We start from the raw sequence: 20,365 nt of genomic DNA, 5'->3' as shown, positions 1-20,365 counted from the left end.
AGCTCTTCCGCCTCTCCTCCTCCACACCGACCATGGCGCATCCAGTTAAGAAGGTGTGTCTTCCCCCTCCATTTCAAACGACCGATCAACCCCCCCCCCGCCCCCTTCTCTTCTCTGCTATGCTATGCAAAGGAAAGCATCCCCTCTGCTTTGGAGGGGGGGGGGGAAGAACAAGGAAGGAAAGGCGAAGGAATACCAGAGGAAACTGACAAATGTGGCAACAGACCAGCAAGGTGAAATGCCAACTTTGCGACAGTGTGAGAGATGATACCTCCTGCAGAGCTGGAAGGCTCCCTCCCTTCTCTGCAAGAGCATACTGTAAGCAGTTCCATCTGCCTGGTATTCCTTTGCCTTTCCTTCCTTTCTCCTTTCCCCACCCCACCCCAAAGCAGAGGGGATCACACCAAGAAGGAAGCCAGGGCCAAAGCCGGCCTCGTCCAGGAAGGTGCCTCCCCCATCTATCAGGCTGGGTCCTCCCTAATTGCCCGAAGCAATTCGCAAAGTTGCGCTCCCTCCTCCTCCTTTTCTGAAATCGGCTTCTGCTCCTGGCCTGGGAGGCAGATCTGGCCAGGAGGAAAGAGAAAGTGAGACTGCAGAAAAGGAGGAGGAGGGCACGCGGCTTTGCAAATTGCTTCGAGCAATGGGGGAGGAAAAAGAACGTTGCCTCCATGCATTGCGTTTTCTGGCGTTTTCCTCTTCAATTTCCCGATGCAATTTGTAGAGCTGCGCGTCCTCATGAAAACGCAGCAGCGGGGGTTTTCAGCCGGTTCCAAGCAGCACCCTAATGTGAGGATCCTCGCCGCCGGAAAATGTGACGTACAACCTCTGAAGGGTGGGGGCCAGCGGGTAGGCAGGGCTACATTAGCGTATAAAACGCACCCAGATTTTCATCCTATTTTTGGGGGTAAAAAGGTGTGTCTTATACACCAAAAAATGCAATAAGTCTCAAACTGTCCACTTTCCAGTCAACAAGCCCTGTTTTTAACTGCTCAGTTCTGCACCCAATCAGCCTATATATTGTCATACAATTGACACAGTTATTGTCTTATATATAAAAGATATTGGGCAAATAACATTGTGTGGTGAGCAATCTAATAGGATACTTGCATAGCAAGTAGGTCTTATGAAATATGTTAGGGGCTAGATGGAGGGGAGATCTAAGTGCAAGGGACAATGTTAAAATATACCAAAAAATCCATTTTATGTTTGCCACAGATGTTGATTTGACTTGTCACCCAATCACCTCTTCCAAACCCATCTATTCTTCAATAACCCCACAGCTAAATTGATAGACAAAATCTATTAAATAAATACGTATTGGGGGTTTTCATAGTTAATGGAATTTAAATTAACCTAGTGGACTGGATTCAGACAACATGCTAACTCCTCTCCCCAACCTAATTCACGCTAACACCAGCCAGATCACCATATAGTGAAAATGCATCCTGAATAAGTTTAACAGATCTGCTTAGTTAAATGGCTTCTGAGACTAAAGCCTAAAATGAATTCTAACATTCTGAAAACTGGTAGTAACTGAGGATAGGACGAGGGGTTTGCAAAAAGCCATAGAGAGTTATGTATGCCCTAAGACTACAAATGTGCTTTTATCATCTATAAATTTTAACCCCCTCCCCTTCTTTCTTACAGGAGAATTGACTTCGATGGAAACACTGTCGGGCTTGGTTATGTGGGCACCCTTTGCAAGCCAAAGTATTCTGCAGCAATTGTTCAGGTCAGTCGAAAGGATACCTGTTACCTATTTGTACTCAAGTGAAAACTTATATACAGGCATAACTTCTTTACAAATAAAGTATCTTCTTATTTTTGATCCATGTCATTTTCATCCATATTTATTTGTGGATTTGGTATCTCCAAATCCTCAATGATGGCATTTTGGCACAATGCATTCTACACATATTGTAGATTGAGCTTCTTGTATGCAATGAGCTATATATCAGAAGGTGACAATATACTTAGATAGATAGATAGATAGATAGATAGATAGATAGATAGATAGATAGATAGATAGATAGATATAGATATAGATATAGATATAGATATAGATATAGATATAGATATAGATATAGATATAGATATAGATATAGATATAGATATAGATATAGATATAGATATAGATATAGATATATAGATAGATAGATAGATAGATAGATACTATATATATAGGTCTTTGGTTGTTCGGGTTTTCTCCCGTGTAAAATATATTATACACACACACACACACACACACACACACACACACACACACACACACTTATATATATTGTTATGACAAAATAAATAAATAAATATTATAATGTTTCTGGATCAGGAAGAGTTAAACTGTGCTATAATTTTTTATTCAGAAAGAACATCTCATTCTTAAGTCTGTTTAGGACTTCATCCTTCAATATCCTGAAAATGCTAACTCGCACAAAAAATGTTGAATATTTTTGGACTGAAGTTGCCTGTAAGTTTTAGTAACTAAATAAATGCAGAGAGCAAGCGAATGCAAAGGTTTTGAACTTCCCCTGTGCTGTAGCTTCTGCGCTTTAAAGTTTCCTTTTCTGGATGTATTTGTGTATGTTCTTGAGCAGAGGTAGTCAACCTTTTTATACCTACCTCCCACTTTTGTATCTCTGTTAGTAGTAAAATTTTCTAACCGCCCACCGGTTCCACAGGAATGTGCCGTGTATTGTCATCTGCGCATGCCTCTCGCGCATCGTGGATTGGGTTTGGTGGGGGGGGTGCCAGCTACCAGCTCTGCTTGTCTGTTACAGCTGGGTGGTATGGGTGGAGATGCGCAAGCTATTCTGGGACGAGGCTCTTTTGTTTGCGGTCGTACTATAGCGCCATTTAGTTTCACTTACATAACGTGAACTAAACTTATGCGCGGGTGATACAAATAGTATATTTTCAGAAATTTAAATTGCCACGGGGAATTTTATGAAAACTTAATGAAAATGTTTTTAAATAATGCTATGGAAATTTTTAAAAAGTCAATTAAATTAAAAAAAAGGAAAGTACTTCAGTATCGGACAAAACCCCTACCGCCCACCATGAAACCTGGAACACCCACTAGTTGGCAGTAGGGACCAGGTTGACTACCACTGTTCTGGAGTCTTGTTGGGCAAACATGCATTCAGAAGACCTAGAGGAGTTCTAAGATGGTATCCTCGATTCAAAATTTGCTACTTAGTCACCAACTTTAGACACTTAGTGTTAATAATAATTGGATTCACTTTCAGTTTCTTAATGGACTAACAATAAACAAAGTATTCTCTTTTCTTCAGGATCATAACGAAAGAATACATATAATGGCATCTACAGTGGCCCATGAGTTGGGTCATAATCTGGGCATTAACCATGACAGAGCTTCCTGTAATTGCGCTGCTAACGCATGCGTTATGTCTCCAACAATAGCGTAAGGATTGTGGAACACTTTTAATGCCTTTCCAATTAAGTTATTGTTAAATACTTGCAATTAATTGTTAAATATACTAAGGACTTACAAAAATGAAATAGTCAGGAAGATAGAAAAAAAGAGGGTTTGGGTCAGTGGTGAAATCTACTTACTTTCGCTACCGGTTTGGGTGTGCTCCCACACAGATGCATGCGCAGATGGTTAAAAAACGGGATGTAATGACATCCTGGTGTGTGCGCAGAGCCTCCCACCGCTGGTGCTACCGGGTTTGGTCAGTCGGATGGAAATGGGGGGATTTCACCACTGGTTTGAGTCATTTGTGTGTCACTTTACCATGTGTAGTGAAAATGTGTCATATTTAAAAAGGTAGAACTGCTCTCGACAACTGAATAGCCATCATTCAGCAGCTTCCTCCAAAACAGGAGTTTAAAGAAAGAGCATAGAAAGCATAGCCCAAGAAACCAAATATGAATATCTGTGATGGATAAAAGAGAGAAGCAGGTTAGACATTAAAGACTTTCCTAAAATGGGAAGCAAAATGGGGTGGAAAATATTCTGAACATGCAACAGCAGGAAGAAAAAGATAAATTAGTGTCCATGGGGTTTTCCTACCTCTCCCCTTGTAACATAGAAGAGACGTTACATCTCTCTCATATCTTGCAGTCTTCTGAAATCAAGAGGTAGCAATGTACAGGTAGTCATTGACTTACAACCATTTGTTTAGCAACCATTCAAAGTTACAATGGCACTGAAAACAGTGACTTATGACTGGTCCTCACAGTTATAGCCATCACAGCCTCCCTTCAGTTACAGAATCAAAATTTGGGCAGCTGGCAACACCAGCATGTATTTATGATGGTTGCAGCATCCTACATTCATGTAATCATCATTTGTGACTTTCCCAGCTGTTTTCCCATATGCAAAGTCCATGGACTGTGTGATTCACTTAACAGAGGGGCAAAACTGGTTGTAAAACTAAGCATGACTCATTTAACAACTGGCTTGCTTGGCAATGGAAATTCTGTGGAAACAAGTCAAGGACTACCAATATTTTGTTGTGGATGCATGTCTAGGCTTTACTTCATCAAGAGGGGAAAAGGAAACAAAACAAATCGAAGGAATCTTCTCAGAGATGGTCTTGTGCAAAACTCCCCATAACTTTTGTGTTAGAGTTTTGTGTAGCCTCAGTGAGCATGCCACCTATTGATCAATTTCTGGTTTCTTCTGCTAAAGCCCTAGGACTTCATTGCCTCATCTTTCATGCAATGGCTATGAAGTCAGGGAGTATGGAGAAGGCTATGTAGCCTTTCCTGTCCTTACTGAAGGATTTCTGGGCATCATGATTACTTTTTAATACTTCTAGATACTTCATGGTGTTTTGTTTTGTTTTGTTTTATTTATTTATTTTTGTCACAACAGTATACACAAACGTCGTCATAAATAAAAACAACACATCATGAAAGAAAAATATGTATATATAAGGGGAAAAAAGCATGCAACAGCTATGTTAATTTGATATAATGAAGGGAACAATAGGACAGGAACGGTAGGCACTTTTGTGCTCTTATGCAATTTTGCTCAGTGAACGCCACCAAATGAGTCTGGTGCAACTTTGACCTCGAAAGAAGACCATCTTGTCTATTTAATGGCCACCGGCAGATTGTCTTTGTGTTCTTGTATTCAAGAACTAACCTGAAGGCCAATTTTTGTATTCCTAAAGATTCGTATTAAAATTAGGAAGCTGCTTGGATGGGCTTATGATGCCATGTTTGCATCCATTTACAGCAAATATGCAGTTTTAGAGGTCAGTAGGACATTGCTGATATTATGATCTTTTCAAAAAAAGAAATGAACAATGAATACTTTAAGGCAAATAGAGAGTTAGTATACTTAGCTTTCTATTTGCCACAAAGTATTCATTGTTATAAAAACTACTATCCCTCCAAAAGAAGAAAAGAAAAACAAAATTCCACTGTTCTGATAGCTATTTTGTTAGCTTAGAGAAAAAAAATCACTAATAAATCACTTTGTTAGCGTTAGAGGAAAAAAAATCACTGTATTTCTTCATTAGCCTTTGTATATGTGTTTGCAATGAATTCTGTTCCTAGTTCAAATATGGATGATGTCCTGATCTTATTTTGTTTCATCTCTACAGTTCAGATCCTTTATATGTGTTCAGCTCTTGTAGCATCCAGGAGCACCAGACTTATCTTACTAATAGAAGACCACAATGCATTCTCAACAAACCCTTGAGCACAGATATTGTTGCACCTGCAGTTTGTGGAAATTACTTTGTGGAGGTGGGAGAAGAATGTGACTGTGGCTCTCCTGAGGTAATGGGTGATTTACCTCTCCAAGAAAATCCTTCCGTACTGAAAACCCCTATTTTGTTGACATGGCCACATTATCTGTCCCACTATTTTCTTGAGCTGCTTCCTCCCAGAATTGATGACCTTTAATCTATACTCTGATTCCTAATAATATTTTTATAAGAACAGTAATTTAGTTAAGTGTTTCTTTATATTGTTAGATACACATGCAATAATGTCCTTGAGAGACAAAAGGAGGAGGAAAAGTCTACTCGATGGTCACATAAGAAGTAGATTCTTTTCACATAGGAAATATCAGTTATGTCTGTTTCACACAGATATCCCATCATCCATTTGCAATAAGAAACTGTTTATGTATTTGGTAGCATGAACCCATAAGAGGGAACAAATCGCAGAAATATCTTTTTCCTTGGCAGTTTCCCTCTTCAAAATAGACCTATTCAAAAAGACTAGGCCAAGAAGTTTATGACATCATTTGATATGTTCTGGTTTTCAGGATTGTCAAAATGCCTGCTGCAATGCTACAACTTGTAAACTGCGAGATGGACTACAGTGTGAATCTGGAGAGTGTTGTGAACAATGCAGAGTAAGACTTGTTTATTTTTAATACCAAGAGAGATTTTACCCGGCTCCATACTAGCCATATAAAAATGTAATATTTCTTGGCTGTTTACTATGATCAAAACATTGTAACTTATTCCTATCCCTTCTTCCAGTTTTTTTGACCCTTTTGAATTTATCCATAGGGAGGATAATTTAACAAAATTTCAGTCTTGTCTCAATCTAAAATGCCATTTTTTGGCATGTTAAATCACGTCTGTGAAAATAATATATTTGTTCTTTGACTGAGTTTGCATGGAATCCCAGTTTAAATAAGGGTGGGCAATGTTTGAGATTGATGCCCTAACTCAGCTTCCTGACTTTCTGGAAGATTCTAAGACAGGGGTTGCAAACTGGAGGTCCACCGGACGGATGCGTCACATGCAGCCCACATACACCGCAGCTCCGCAAATGGGAAAAACATTGTGAAATGTCACATGATGGCAATGTGATGCAGCAAGTTTGATACCCTAAGAGGTCTCTGGTAATGCTGTGATATTTTTCTCTCTGAGACTTTTAGGATGGAAATCAATGCAGGATACTCCTGGAAGTAAAATGGCTTTTTTCCCCCTTAAGTTCTCTACCTGCTGTCTAAAGCCCTAAATTCAGCTATTTTGGTGGCACATTCTGGAGGTGCTGCAGGACCATGAAGAGAGAGGTGCAAGTTCCTCATTCCTTCTTTACGGGATCCTAGTTGACTCGGCAATTAACTTTTTGAGCAGAATGGCCCAAAATATTTTGTTCTTTCCATATTTTCATCACAAGCCTAGATTCACAGCAAGAGACAGCAGCCACTTTTTTTTTCAGCACATATCAGAAAAGTCTATGAATGCTTCTTCTCATGTAAAGAAATAAAAATATATCATAAGAAGTTTGGCAATTAACATTTGGTTCCTTTTTCATGGCAGCTCAATTGATTTTCACTTTATGGTCAGACAACAGGTAAAACTTGTGTTTCAGGAATTGAGCTTTTCATGATGATCATTTTCTCATAACAAATAAGATACAGTAGGACTTCCAGACACTACGCAGAATTGCAACAGGGCAGGGATGCCTTGCTTTCAAATCCTTAAGAGAGATGAAAAGGAGGTTTTGAAATGTGTTGTGAATCATGGTTTGGCTCTTTGATCCCTAAAGAGTCATAGCTGGAAGTATTTTCCATTCTCACCCACAGTTTAAAGGAGCAGAAGCAGAATGCCGGGAAGCAAAGGATGACTGTGACTTGGCTGAACTCTGCACTGGCCAATCTGCTGAGTGTCCCACGGATCGCTTCCAAACGAATGGACATCCATGCGAAAACAACGAAGGTTACTGCTACAATGGGAAATGCCCCACCTTGGCAAAGCAATGTGTTGCTCAGTTTGGAAATGGTAAGTCAACCTTAGGGTTTCAGAATAGTGGTAACTGCTGTGGGTTTTCTGCAGATGGAATAATTTTTCAAGATGCGGTTCTTTCTCTGGAGGCTTTAGAGTCAAGTCCTCCAGATCTTTTGGTTTAAAGCTCTAGTTATTCCTAGAGGAAATGGCCAATGGTCCAAGATGATGGCAGTTGTAGTCAAGAAATCTGGAAAGACTGACTTTGTTGGAAAGGAAGCTTTTGTGGGTTGAGGATACATTCCCAAATTGGACAAAGATCTGAGCCGATCTCAATGAGAGATAATGTAAATTTATTGTGGGACTGTGTCCTAAGAATATTCAAACCCCAGCATTGAAATTTTCTTCACATTTGGCACAATAATTGAGGAAACAGATGTCAGGGATGTGATTCTTGTCACTGATCATTCCTGGCTTTCAGACTATTCACAAAATTTTCAGCATGGTTTTATGCTGAAAAGGGCAACTGAAAATAAGTTCCCTTTTTCATCTAAGGTAGATTGTGTTCAATAAACAGGGAGATTTATCTTGGCCACAGATCAGTGGTGCAGTGACGCTTTTTGCACATAGAAAGCCCAAACACAGGTTTAGGGTCATTAATTAAGAGTGAGAATTAACAGAATAACTGAGTTGGAAGGAGCCTTGGAGGTCTTCTAGCCCAACCCCCTGATCAAACAGGAAACCGTATACCATTTCCAATCTCTTCTTTAAAAACTTCCAGTGTTGGAGCACCCACAACTTCTGAAGGTAAGTCATTCTACTGATCAATTGTTCTGTCAGGAAATTACTCCTTATTTCTAAGTTGGTTTGTCCTTGGTTAGTTTCCATTCATTGGTCTTGTTCTCTAGGTGTTTGGAAAATAGCTTGACCCCCTCATCTTTGTGACAGTCCCTCAAATATTGGAACACTACCATCATGTTACCTCTAGTCCTTCTTTTCATTAAACTAGACATATCCAATTTGTGCCACTGTTTTTCATATGCTTTAGCCTCCAATCTCCTAATCATATTTGCTGCTTTTCTCTGCATTCTTTCTAGAATCTCTTTTATGTATCATGGTGAACAACACTAGATGCAATAGTCTCATTCTATTTGTATATATTTTTACAAAGTCAACTTATTGCCCCCCCAACAATCTGGGTCCTCATTTTACCTACCTTATAAAGGATGGAAGGCTGAGTCAACCTTGGGCCGGGCTTGAACCTGCAGTAATTGCAGGCTTTGTGTTCTTAATAACAGGCCTTACCAGCCTGAGCTATCCGGCCCCTTTCTAGAATCTCTTTTATATATTGTGGCAAACAACACTAGATGCAATATTCCATGTGGGGTCTTGCTAAAGCATTATAAAGTAATACTAACACTTCACATAATCTTGATTTTATCCCTCTGTTATTGTAGCTTAGGGCTGTGTTGGATTGTTGGACTGTGTTGCAGCACACTGCTGGTGCATATTTAAGTGTTTGTCCACTAGGATTCCAAGATCCCTCTTACACTTATCAACTAGGTATCACCTATTCTGTACCTGTGATTTGATTTTTCTTGCCTAAATATAGAACTTTTTTTTACTTTTTTTGAATTTATTGTGTTAGGTCGAGTGTTGAAGCCTCTCAAGATCCTTCTGGATCTTAAGCCTATCTTCTGGAGTGATTGCAATTCCCGCCAGCTTGGCATTGTCTGTAAATTTGATGAGTTCCCCTTCTATCCCCTTGTTCAAATTGTTTATGGAGGATTTGATTTAGAAAATAAATGGACACTTGCTGGATTCTTTCCATTGCTTTGAAAATGGAAATCTCAGTTCAAACAAAGAAATCTTTATTTTGGTCAGTTAAAATGATGTAACATTCCAAAGAATGATAATAGCTTAATCTTTTGCAAATAATCCAGCTATATTCAAAAAGGCTTATGCCCAGGAATTGATAGGCCTCAAACCAAGAATGACACATGATTTTCTTACAAGTCCACCATACATGAAAATATGTAGCATCATCACAATTACATCTCCAACATTTCGCTTGCATATCTGGATACATACATGATAATTTCTTAGGATCTAAATGCCATCTATAAAACATCTTATAAAAATTTTCCCTTAAATTCTGCGCTTGCGTAAATTTAACATTTCTAACCCAAATTTTTTCCCATGTTTCCAACATTATTGGTTCTTGAATATTCTGTGCCCATTTTATCATACAATCCTTTATTAAATCTCTTTCAGAATCTATTTCTATCAACACAGTATACAATCTCTTTATATGCCCCTGGGTTTGATTTCTAATTTGTTTAACCAAATTTTCATTTTGAATAATACCAATTTTCTGATCTTCTTTCCATCTAGCCTTTAACTGTCCATATTGAAACCAAGTATAATTCCTCCCTTCTTCTTTTAATGTATCCAAAGATTTTAATTGTAGATTTCCCCTCTCATTGTATAAAAGATCTTTATAAGTAATCATTTCTTGTTCCTGTTCTACATTTATATTCTCTACTGTGTGCCGAGGACTTGCCCATATGGGAATTTTATAATTTAACTTATAATATTTTTTCCAGACACGCAGAAGAGAAATTCTCAACACATGATTCTTAAAAGCTTTATCTACTTTCTTATCATATAATAAATATGCATGCCAACCATATAATAAATCATAACCTTCTATATTCAAAATCCTTTCCTCCATCAAATTAAGCCAATTACTTATTACCGTAAGAACAACTGCTTCATAATACAGTTTTAAATTAGGCATTTTTAATCCTCCTCTTTCCCGTGTATCTTGCATTATTTTCATTTTGACTCTCGCTTTTTTCCCTTCCCATATAAATTTATTAATTCCAATCTGCCATTCTTCCAAATTTTTGTCTTTCTTAATTACTGGTATCATCTGAAACAAGAACAAGAATTTAGGCAAAACATTCATTTTTATAGCTGCTATTCTCCCCAACAAAGATAATTGTAATTTTTTCCAAGTATTCATTTCCTTCTGAATTTTTTCCATAACACATCATAATTATTCTTATACAATTTTACATTTGATGAAGTAAGAAAGACTCCTAAATATTTAACTTTTTTTACAATTTCAAATCCTGTTATTTCCTCTAGTTTTTCTTTCTGGTTCTTAATCATATTTTTGGTTAACACTTTTGTTTTATTTTGATTCACTTTAAACCCTGAGACCCTTCCATATTGATTAATTACTTCCAACAAATATACACCCGAATTTATAGGCTGAGTCAACATAACAACCAAATCATCTGCAAATGCTCTAACTTTGTATTCATGTCTTCTAATTCTAATACCCTCTATCTCCCTTAACTCTCTTATCTTATCCAATAAAGGTTCCAAAGACAAAAAATAAAGGTGATAAAGGACACCCCTGCCTTGTTCCTTTCGCAATTTTAAAACTATCTGTCAAACAACCATTAATTATTATCTGAGCTGTTTGCTCTCCATAAATTGCCCTAAGTATTCGTATAAAACCATTTCCAAATTGCATTTTGTCTGTTAATTTAAATAAAAATTCCCAATGCAAACAATCAAAAGCTTTCTCTGCATCCAAGAATATAAACGCTGCCGGAATCTGATTTTTCTTTTCCAAATATTCCAGTAAATTCACTATCTGCCTAACGTTATTCCTCATTTGTCTCCCTTTTATAAAACCAGACTGGTCAGTATGAATCCTTTGTTGTACAATTTCCATTAACCTATTTGCCATTATTTTCACAAAAATCTTATAATCATTATTCAAGAGTGAAATCGGTCCTTTTACTCTCCTTCTCTACCCTTCTACTTTCCATAACCATCCTCCCCCTCTCTTATCTACATCCTCTCCTCTTTCCTCCCTACTCCTTTCTTCTCCCTCTTCCCCTCTTCCTTCCTTTCCTCCTCCTCCTCTTCTCTTTCCTCCTTCTCTCTTCTACTCCTTCTTTCCCTTCATTCTAAAGTAGTAGCCAGGCAGGTCCGATCTTACATTAATTATACATCTTCAATCATCTTTGTACATTAACTATCAATCCATTTTCTGCCCCCTCCCCCTCCCTTCCCCTTCCTCCCCCCACCCCCCAGGACTTCCGAGAACCGAGTACAGGGTATAAAACTAACAACAAAAATTAAAATCTAGCACAAATCATAATCCATAGTCATTCCTTAAAACCTCCACTCCCCTTCCAAAGACAAAGAAGATACTTTTCTTCCACTCCATTATATATCAGACCATTCCACTCCTAGAGTTCTCAGAAGTTTCCGATTGAAGGGGGTGGTGACCGGGCAGACCCGATTAATTGTATATGAGGGTACATTAAATATGTTATTGGATATGTTATTGGATAAGAATGTCAAAATAAAACTTTTTTGAAAAAAAAAAAAAGAGTGAAATCGGTCTATAATTCCCAGGCTTAGTACAATCCTGATCCTCTTTTGGTATCAATGAAATAAAAGTAGTCCCCCATGATGGTGGCACTCCTCCTCCCATCAGTATCTGATTAAATAACTCCATAAGTGGACCAACTATCTCATCCTGTAAGTCTTTCTGGATAAGAATCTGGTGGATTATGCAGAATGTTCTGAAGAAGAAGATAAAGTTCCTACCGCAATTTTTTCTTTTGGGAATAACAACAGACTGTACAGTGATTGAGACTAAGTTGATTTTGAACTTAATAACAGCAGCAAGACTGTTGATTGGACAATATTGGAAGAAAAAAGAACTACCCACAATAGAAGAATGGATATTGAAAGTTTCCAATTTGGCTGAGATGGCTAAAATTTCAGCCTTCTTGAAAGACAGTACTCAAGAAAAATATTTAAATGAATGGAAGAACTGGATTGATTATATTCAAAATAGATATCAGATTAAGAAATTTCGGATTGCCTTTGAATGAAGGATGTTGTTTTTGATTTTAATGGAAGAAGTCAGGTTATGTGGGAGAGAAGGATTATAATTGTGTTAGATTTTAAAAATTTAATGTATGACTGTTTGTTTAATGAACTATACCTTGTGTTTGCTCCGGGAAGTGGGGGGGGGAGAGGGGGTTTTGGAGGGAGGGTGGAAGGTGGGGGAGGGGGAAAATTTAATTGTTGTTCTAAAACTTTTTCAATTAAAAAAAAAAAAGAATGACACATGATGATTCTTACAAGCTGAGCTCTTTCTTCTTTCACTCCTGTAGACAAAATCTTGCTGGACTAAGGACTCTACTGTCTGCATCCACAATACACTCTGTAAACTATTAGGGAGGACCTGTCTTCACCCTCTTTTTCTCACACATAATATCTGGAGGGAATTGCCTCTTATTTCTCTGGACTGCACCCCCTCCCACCCAGGGATCCCCCTCTTCACTACATTCCAGCACAGGAATATTTCTACAATAGTGTTAAAGTTGGAAAATGGAGAATGAGCACACAGAGGAATGAAGCTGAATTCAGTGTATGAGATAGTGAATGCTTCATGTATAATCAGGATTAGATAAATAATGGGTTACAAAATAATAGGTTACAAATAAGCAAATATTAACTATAGGTGTTTTTTTAACTCTTCTGAGATCTCTTAAGGCATTCTTTATCCTGCTGGCATGTTACACTCTCATGTATTTGTCTTGATTTCTAACTCCCTCTTGCAGATACAATTGTGGCTCCAGATGCGTGTTTTGATGAAAACCTGCAAGGGACTTATTATGGCTACTGCAGACAGGAAAATGGTGTAAACATTCCATGTCAACCACAGTAAGCAATCTAAATTATTTTATTCTATGATGATGATATAATATAAGGATAATAAGAAACATTTTAGGGTCCACCTCTATGGGAATATGATTCTGTCATCTGGCTAAAACAATAGAAATATGAGTCAATTTCTGTATGGCTAATTTCCCTTTGTTTTCCATCTTGGGAAACTGCCTTTTAAAAGATTGTGTCAAAGGAAAGATAGTTCTTGACTTACAACCATTCGTTTAATGACTTCCAAGAAGTAACTTACAACTGGCCCTTGCACTTGCAACTGTTACATCATTCCTATAGTCATGTGACCAAAATTTGGGTGCTTGGCAATTGTAGTGATTCACTTAACAATCATGGCAAAAAGATCATAAAATTAGTGTATTTGTAGTGTATAGTGCATTTGTGGTCATAAATCAAGGATTATGCTATAATTAGCCTTTCTCTTTGGGCTGACATCACTCAGCTTGTTTACCTTGCATATTATTGAATAAACCTTGGTTGGTGAGTTTATGAATCGCATTTAGGCATAAATCACAATTTAGAAATCACAATGGCTAAATTTGCACCACAGGTTGAACCCAAACTAAACTTTTAGTGGTGTATAAATCTGGACTCTGCTTTTAGCTCTTACACAAGCACACAGACCCCTGTGCCATTGTTTCTTGTTAAAACAAGGGAACCTCTTATTTTATACATCCCTATTTCAATCTTTATTCCTCTTTACTCTCATATTTTTTATTAGACTGAAATGGAATAATAGCTATTTTTCAGGGCAATTTCCCTCTCCAATGTTTAGTGCAGTTGCCCCAATCTTTGGATTTCAACTCCCATCATCCACTGATCAGAGATTATGAGAATTTTAGGCTAGAGATCTGGAAAATCTCTAAAGTCTCCTAAATCTGCTTTAAGTAAGATCATTATTTCCTCTTAAAATAAGAATCATCTTGACCCTTAAAAACAGGGAAATCAGAGTGAGCCATTTGGAGATACAGGAACGGTCTTCTCTATTTTATTCCAAACCTTGAAACACCTTGTGAGATTTTTCAGTTATGCATTAGGGGCAACTAGTTCCTACTGAGGCTGAGCAAACTTCTGCTTCTCCATTTCTAATTAATCAAAAACACATAAAGGTTGGCCCAAGATCAAGATTGTCAGCACAGTCACTCATGCCCTGGTCCCAGCTGGACTACTACACAGGGCTACCCTTGAACACTATTTGGAAGCTACAACTGGTACAGAAGGCAATGATGTGGACAGTCCTGGAGGCCCCTGGCAGATGGCAGATGTGACACCATTGTTACACAAGCTGCACAGGTTGCCAGGTTGCTTCTGGGCCCAATTCAAGCAGTTGGTCATTACCTTTAAAGCCCTTTATGACATGGGCCCAAGATATGAGTGGAACTGCCTTACTTGTTGGGACTGACCTGCCCCAGTCCTTCAGTGGAAAGGGCCTGCTTCAGATTTTGGCTGAGAGAATCTGAAGCAGGATAAAAGCTTTTTCTGCTTGGTAATATTTTCTTATGAGAGGTGAGATCTGCCCCCAGAATTCTGGCCTCCCGGAACAGCCTATAAACTTGGCTCTGCCCCTTGACCTGGGTCCCCAACATGGGCCTGCTATGGTATGGGTGGCAGACCAGGAAGAGACGATATCTTGGTCTCTATTTTTTCACTTTTATTCTAATTATAATTGTTTATAGCAATTTCTAACCTTTTATTATATTGTAAGTCACCCAAGAGAACAACCTCTCATTATTCAATTCTTTTTAATTAGAATGAATTCACTGTTTCCTTTTCAGGGATGTAAAGTGTGGCAGGCTATACTGCACACAGGGAAACTCGAAGGATTGTCTTCTGAGATATTTTTCAAATAGACCAGAAAATGGAATGGTTGAAACTGGAACAAAATGTGAAGATGGAAAGGTTAGTAAAAAATTACCTCTAATCCGTGTGTTCTGATTCCAAAGGTTGATCACTAAAAATGTCACTGAAAGCTGGTTTAGATTTTCCACACTACAGTGAATCTACATAGAAAAAAAATATCCATCTAGCCTTCTTTTGGTTTTCTTATTTTGTTCTTCCTTCAAACAACAACCACAACAAATGAGGTGAATGCAAGGGCTGTTTCTTTCTTCTAAGAACAAAATGCCTTCTCAGAGCCTTGTGCTTCTCCCTTGCAACACTTCCTCTTTTTTAAAAAACAAGTTTTTATTGATGTTTTAATTTCCCCCCTCTACACACATACATGGTTTATTATTATTTTTTCATAATTTTTATTCATATCCTATTATTTCCTTGCTCATTTCACTAAGTCACATTTTCTTTTGCCCTCGAGTTCTAATTTCTCCATTTTTATTAGTATGGATTCTCTTTCATTCCTTTTTTTTTAACTATTTCAATTTTTATCCTAATATTTTCAAATATATTTGGGGTAGCCTGTCTTCCATTTCATCTTTTCCTTTTCATAGCAATTCTTTCTTCTTCTCATTCCTCTTCCTCCCTTCTTTCATCCTCCCTACTTTCTTCTCTCCTCTCCTGTTCCCTTTCTACTTCCCCTTCCTTTCTCCCCCTCATCCCTACTTCCTCCCTATCTGAATTTCTCTCCTACTCTTATTTCCCCTACTTTTCCTTTTCGCCTCTTCCCTTTCTTCTTTCTCTCTCCCTTTCCATCTTTCTCCTTCTTATCTCTCACCATTGCTGTATTTATTTTCATTTCAATACTTCTGGTGTTCAGGCAACCCCGATTTCTCATTTATTGAGTATATTTCTCAAACCTCCCCTCATATATTTTAGTTATTAACATTGTCTTCATCTTATTCCATTTGTATCTTACAATCAATTAATACAACCTTCCACCTCTTATTTTCTTAGAGTTTTTGTTCACAACTTCAATAATTGTTATTTCCCTTCCAATAGTATACATCATTTACTAACATTTCAATTTCATTTCCTTTTACATCTTAATAACAATCATTTTCACTTATAAACCATACTATCTGTCACATTCCATCTGCTGGACTATTTGTTGTTATTTTTTTAAGACAATATATTTCTTCTTTTTAACCTTCTTACAATTTTATATCTTAACTTCAAATAATTTTTCCATTCTTTTATATATTTAAAGTTTATTTCCTTACCATCAACTATAATTTTCTCTCATTCCATGCATTATGAGACACAAAAAGAAAAAGAAAACATACATCCCATTATATCTTTCACATTTCATTTACTTCTCCATTTTACATTAAACAATATACTCCTTCTTTTTTAATCCTTTCATTCACTTCATTTCACCCTTTTTCACTACTCTTTTACAATAATCTATATATTTCTATATATTTCTTCTAATTTCCATCATTCCTAAGAATTTCTAACACTATTTTAATTTCTTTTCTACTATTCATTTTTCCCCTCCTTTTAACCATTTTCTTTCAGTCTCTCCAAAATCCCATCTCTTAATATTTTTCTCCCTTTCTCCCATTCTTTTATCTTCTTTTTTCTCTTTCTTATATCTTCTTTTCCACCCTTCTCTAACTTTTACTCTTTTAATTTCCCCCCTCAATTTTTCTCTTCTCTTTATTCTGTTACTGCTAATCCCAGTGTAATCATCTATTTTTTCACTCTTTTAGTTTTTCCCTTCAATTTTTTCTTCTTTTCTTTTTCTTCTTTCTTTTTCAAGATATCCTTCCCCTTCTTCATTTCTATTTTTCCACTATCAATCCCAATATGATGATCTGTATTTTTATCCTCACTCATTTCTTTTTCAACATTATATTATTGTTGCTTTTATTTCCCCATAATTTCTTCATTGTTTTTTTTATTTTTAAACCACAGCTCTGCTTGTTTATTCCCTTTAAAGGATTCTCGCACCATTTGAAGCATCTCCCATAATTCCTCCCAATTCTCCATGTTTTCAATATAAGGAGAAAAACTTTAAATTTATTTATTTTAACTTATGTATAGTCCACATTCAGATCCAAAATATTGTCTCTCCCCCCCCTTTTTTTTTTCTGTTTCCAAATGCAAACCAGTTCAGATGTTTTTTTCTCTCCCCCCTCCCCCCCAGGTCTTAGTTCCAGTCTAGATCTTTCCAGTCTTTTGAAGCTATTCCACAGCTGTTTAAACAAGTACTCCTTCAGTGTTCCTTTTTCTCTTAATAGTCTAAACAATGCAATGTTGTTGTTTTTTTCCTCTCCAGTGATGTTTCTCTCCAATCCACAACTTCCAGCAACAAATTGTCACTTGTTAATCCACAAAACCAATTCCTTTGTCTTCCTCTATTTAATTCTTTTGTTAGCAAAAGATGCTTTCTCTCAATTTTCTTCTCCTTTTAATATTTATTTTTTCTTCCAAAACCAATTTTAAGTCCACTTGGAACGTTAGTTCTTTTAGGGCTTTTGTCTTAAAAATCCTCTTTGCTGTTTGTTTCCTCTGACTTTGAATTTCCATGTGCCAATTAGCTGCTAAATTCAATCTGAAAAATCTCTTGAGCTTTTAAAAAAATTCTTTTTCTTCTTACCTGTGAGTTGGCCAATCGCTCGCCCAGTAACAATACTCTGCTCTGATCTTCCCTCCTGCTCAATCTTCTTGTGTGGCCATCCAGACTTTGGCAGTTCCTAATGGCTGCCTTTCCTTGTTGTTGGGTCAAAGGCTGGGTGCCGGTGCTGCAGGGAATTCGCAACTTCCCTGTTTGCACTGGCCGGTGCCTCCTTTCTTCGCTGTCCCTCCAGGACAGCTACGGTCCATAAAGAACCCCCAAACTAACTGGAATTTTGGTGTTCACCCCAGAGCACCAGGGCACACTGTCCCGTCATGACACTGGTCACACCTCTACCTCTTGCAACACTTTCTCAACAGTCCTTTCTCTTAACTTGTGGGTATCTCCATAGGGAAGATGGCAAAGAGAAATGAGAAAATCAGGGCAGAGCTGCTTGTGACCCAAAGGTCTACAGTTCAATGAAGCCACTTAGAAGTGCTGAATCCACCCCAAAGCTTATGTGATAGGATCAGGACTCACTTCTCCCTGTCTTTTTATACAGTGTAGAACCTGAAAGAAGTTTGGGTTAGTTCTAAGGAATGACAGAGCTTAGTTGTGAGGAACTCTATTGATAATCTCTTACTTTGACTTTCAGGTCTGCAGCAATGGGGAGTGTGTTGATGTGTAAACAGCCTACTGATCAACCACTGGCTTCTCTCAAGTTTGATTTTGGAGATCCTCCTTCCGGAAGACTTCCCTCAAGTCCAAAGAGACTCATCTTCTTTATCCTACTAGTAAATCACTCTTAGCTTCCAGATGGCATTTAAAATTTGCAATATTTCTTCTCCATATTTAATCTGATTATCTTTTGCTATAATCAAACCTTTTACCTGCCACAAAGCTCCATGGTCATGTACAACACCAAGAGCTTATTTGCTGACAAGAAAATGAATTGGCTTTCCAAGATGTAGCTGCTTCCATCAATAAACTATTCTCATTCTGCATTTTGTAAAGGCTCATCTTTCAAATCTGGTTTGCTGAAGTACTTGCATGCAATCATGAAGTAAACCATCCAAGTTGGATTTAGCTTATTCACCGTCACCTGTCTCATTCTAGCTGAGAAAGCACCCCTAAATATAAATCATTCACATATTGCAAAACATGTGTTTTTCAAAAGGCAACTGAACATTCTTGGCTTTTCCTTGAAAATGCTGCACTTCTCATCCAAGATGCTTCTTCAGTTCTTCAAGTCCAGTTGCCTTTTGAAAAGCACCTTTGAGACCACCGTGACATGGATGATTAAGAATCCCCATGCACACTGCAACACAGTGCTATTTGTTCCTGATTGTGGTGTCTATCTGAGTAAGCCAGAGCCAAAGGCTTCACCAAAAATGGTTGGGCTATTTTCAGATCCTTAGGGTAAGACAGTCCAATATAGCTGAGCTCCTGTACGTGTTCATTGTCAGACCATAAAAAGCAGACAAGCTCTGGCTATTTGCTTGAAGGGGAATAGAGAAGAAGGCATCGTTTAAGTCCAATACAGTTAACCATGCAAAACAAAGGTGAAATCAAAGTAGAAGGATTTGGCACTGTAGGGTGAATTGTCACTGTGAGTAAATTGATAATTCTCAAGTCCAGAACCTGGTGAAAAGACTCCTCGTGTTTCTTAGCTGACAGAGCTGGAAATTGGAAAAAGTTTTCCCTTTCTTGAGAAGATCATATTGTAGGAAATGATTAATGATTGGCCCCAGTCCTGCTGTAGCTTTCTCAGAAAGAACATACTGTTTAATGTGCACAGGTTCCTCTCCTAGTTTGAGGGCAATTTCCACAGGAGGAATATATTTAGCTCATCCTGGATTGCTTGTAGCCCAGACCCATGATATAACTGCATTTAAGACAGACTGCCTTGGATGGGGAAGCTGTTGCCTGAGTGGGGATTTCAGGACAGGCAAAACGAGTCTGGCCTGTGGTGCATCTGTCAGTGAAAATGGAGCTTGGGAGGGCTGTTCGCATCGCTCCCTAGCCCCGTTTTTATTGGTAGAAGGTTGCAGGAGGCCATCGCAGCTGAAAACGGAGCTCAGGAGCTTATTTTCACTGGCAGAGCACTCAGGCCACCACAGGTACCCCTGACATGAGTGACATTGAGCTGGCCATGCCCACCCTAGATATGCCCATCCTGCCCCCCGAACACAACCCTGATGTGGCCCTCAATGAAATTGAGTTTGACACCCCTGTCCTATTTGCTTACAAAAAGCACATTGATGCTTCTGAAGAGTCTCTAGCAAGTGCAGAGTGCTTTAGTGAGACAAATGGCACCCCAGTTCCTGTACTCCAGTGGGACAAATTGTTTCTCCTCTGTGTTACTCATCTGTTTTACAAAGACGAAATGTGGCTACCTTGAGTATTTTTGTACCATCACACTATGGCCAGGAGGGGGAGCAAGAGGACAATCAGAATGGGCATTGGC

The 20,365-nt window shown here is 38.1% G+C and overlaps 1 protein-coding gene across 1 annotated transcript in view; it reads left to right on the top strand.

Annotated features, from left to right (window-relative positions):
- Positions 1-18,900, top strand: part of LOC131204031 (zinc metalloproteinase-disintegrin-like MTP9) — a 34,764-nt gene extending 15,864 nt beyond the window's left edge. The window contains exons 10-17 of the mRNA XM_058194832.1: positions 1,648-1,732; positions 3,291-3,421; positions 5,577-5,754; positions 6,248-6,337; positions 7,526-7,721; positions 13,328-13,430; positions 15,221-15,344; positions 18,554-18,900. Of these exons, the coding sequence (XP_058050815.1) occupies positions 1,648-1,732; positions 3,291-3,421; positions 5,577-5,754; positions 6,248-6,337; positions 7,526-7,721; positions 13,328-13,430; positions 15,221-15,344; positions 18,554-18,586 (940 nt within the window). The 3' untranslated portion in view covers positions 18,587-18,900. The remainder of the gene's footprint in view (positions 1-1,647; positions 1,733-3,290; positions 3,422-5,576; positions 5,755-6,247; positions 6,338-7,525; positions 7,722-13,327; positions 13,431-15,220; positions 15,345-18,553) is intronic.
- The last annotated feature ends 1,465 nt before the right edge of the window (positions 18,901-20,365 follow it).

This window comes from Ahaetulla prasina, chromosome 9, assembly GCF_028640845.1.
Source record: "Ahaetulla prasina isolate Xishuangbanna chromosome 9, ASM2864084v1, whole genome shotgun sequence".
Lineage (NCBI taxonomy): Eukaryota > Metazoa > Chordata > Lepidosauria > Squamata > Colubridae > Ahaetulla > Ahaetulla prasina.
Note: the sequence above shows the minus strand (reverse complement) of the source record. Positions and strands in the feature narration are given on the sequence as shown.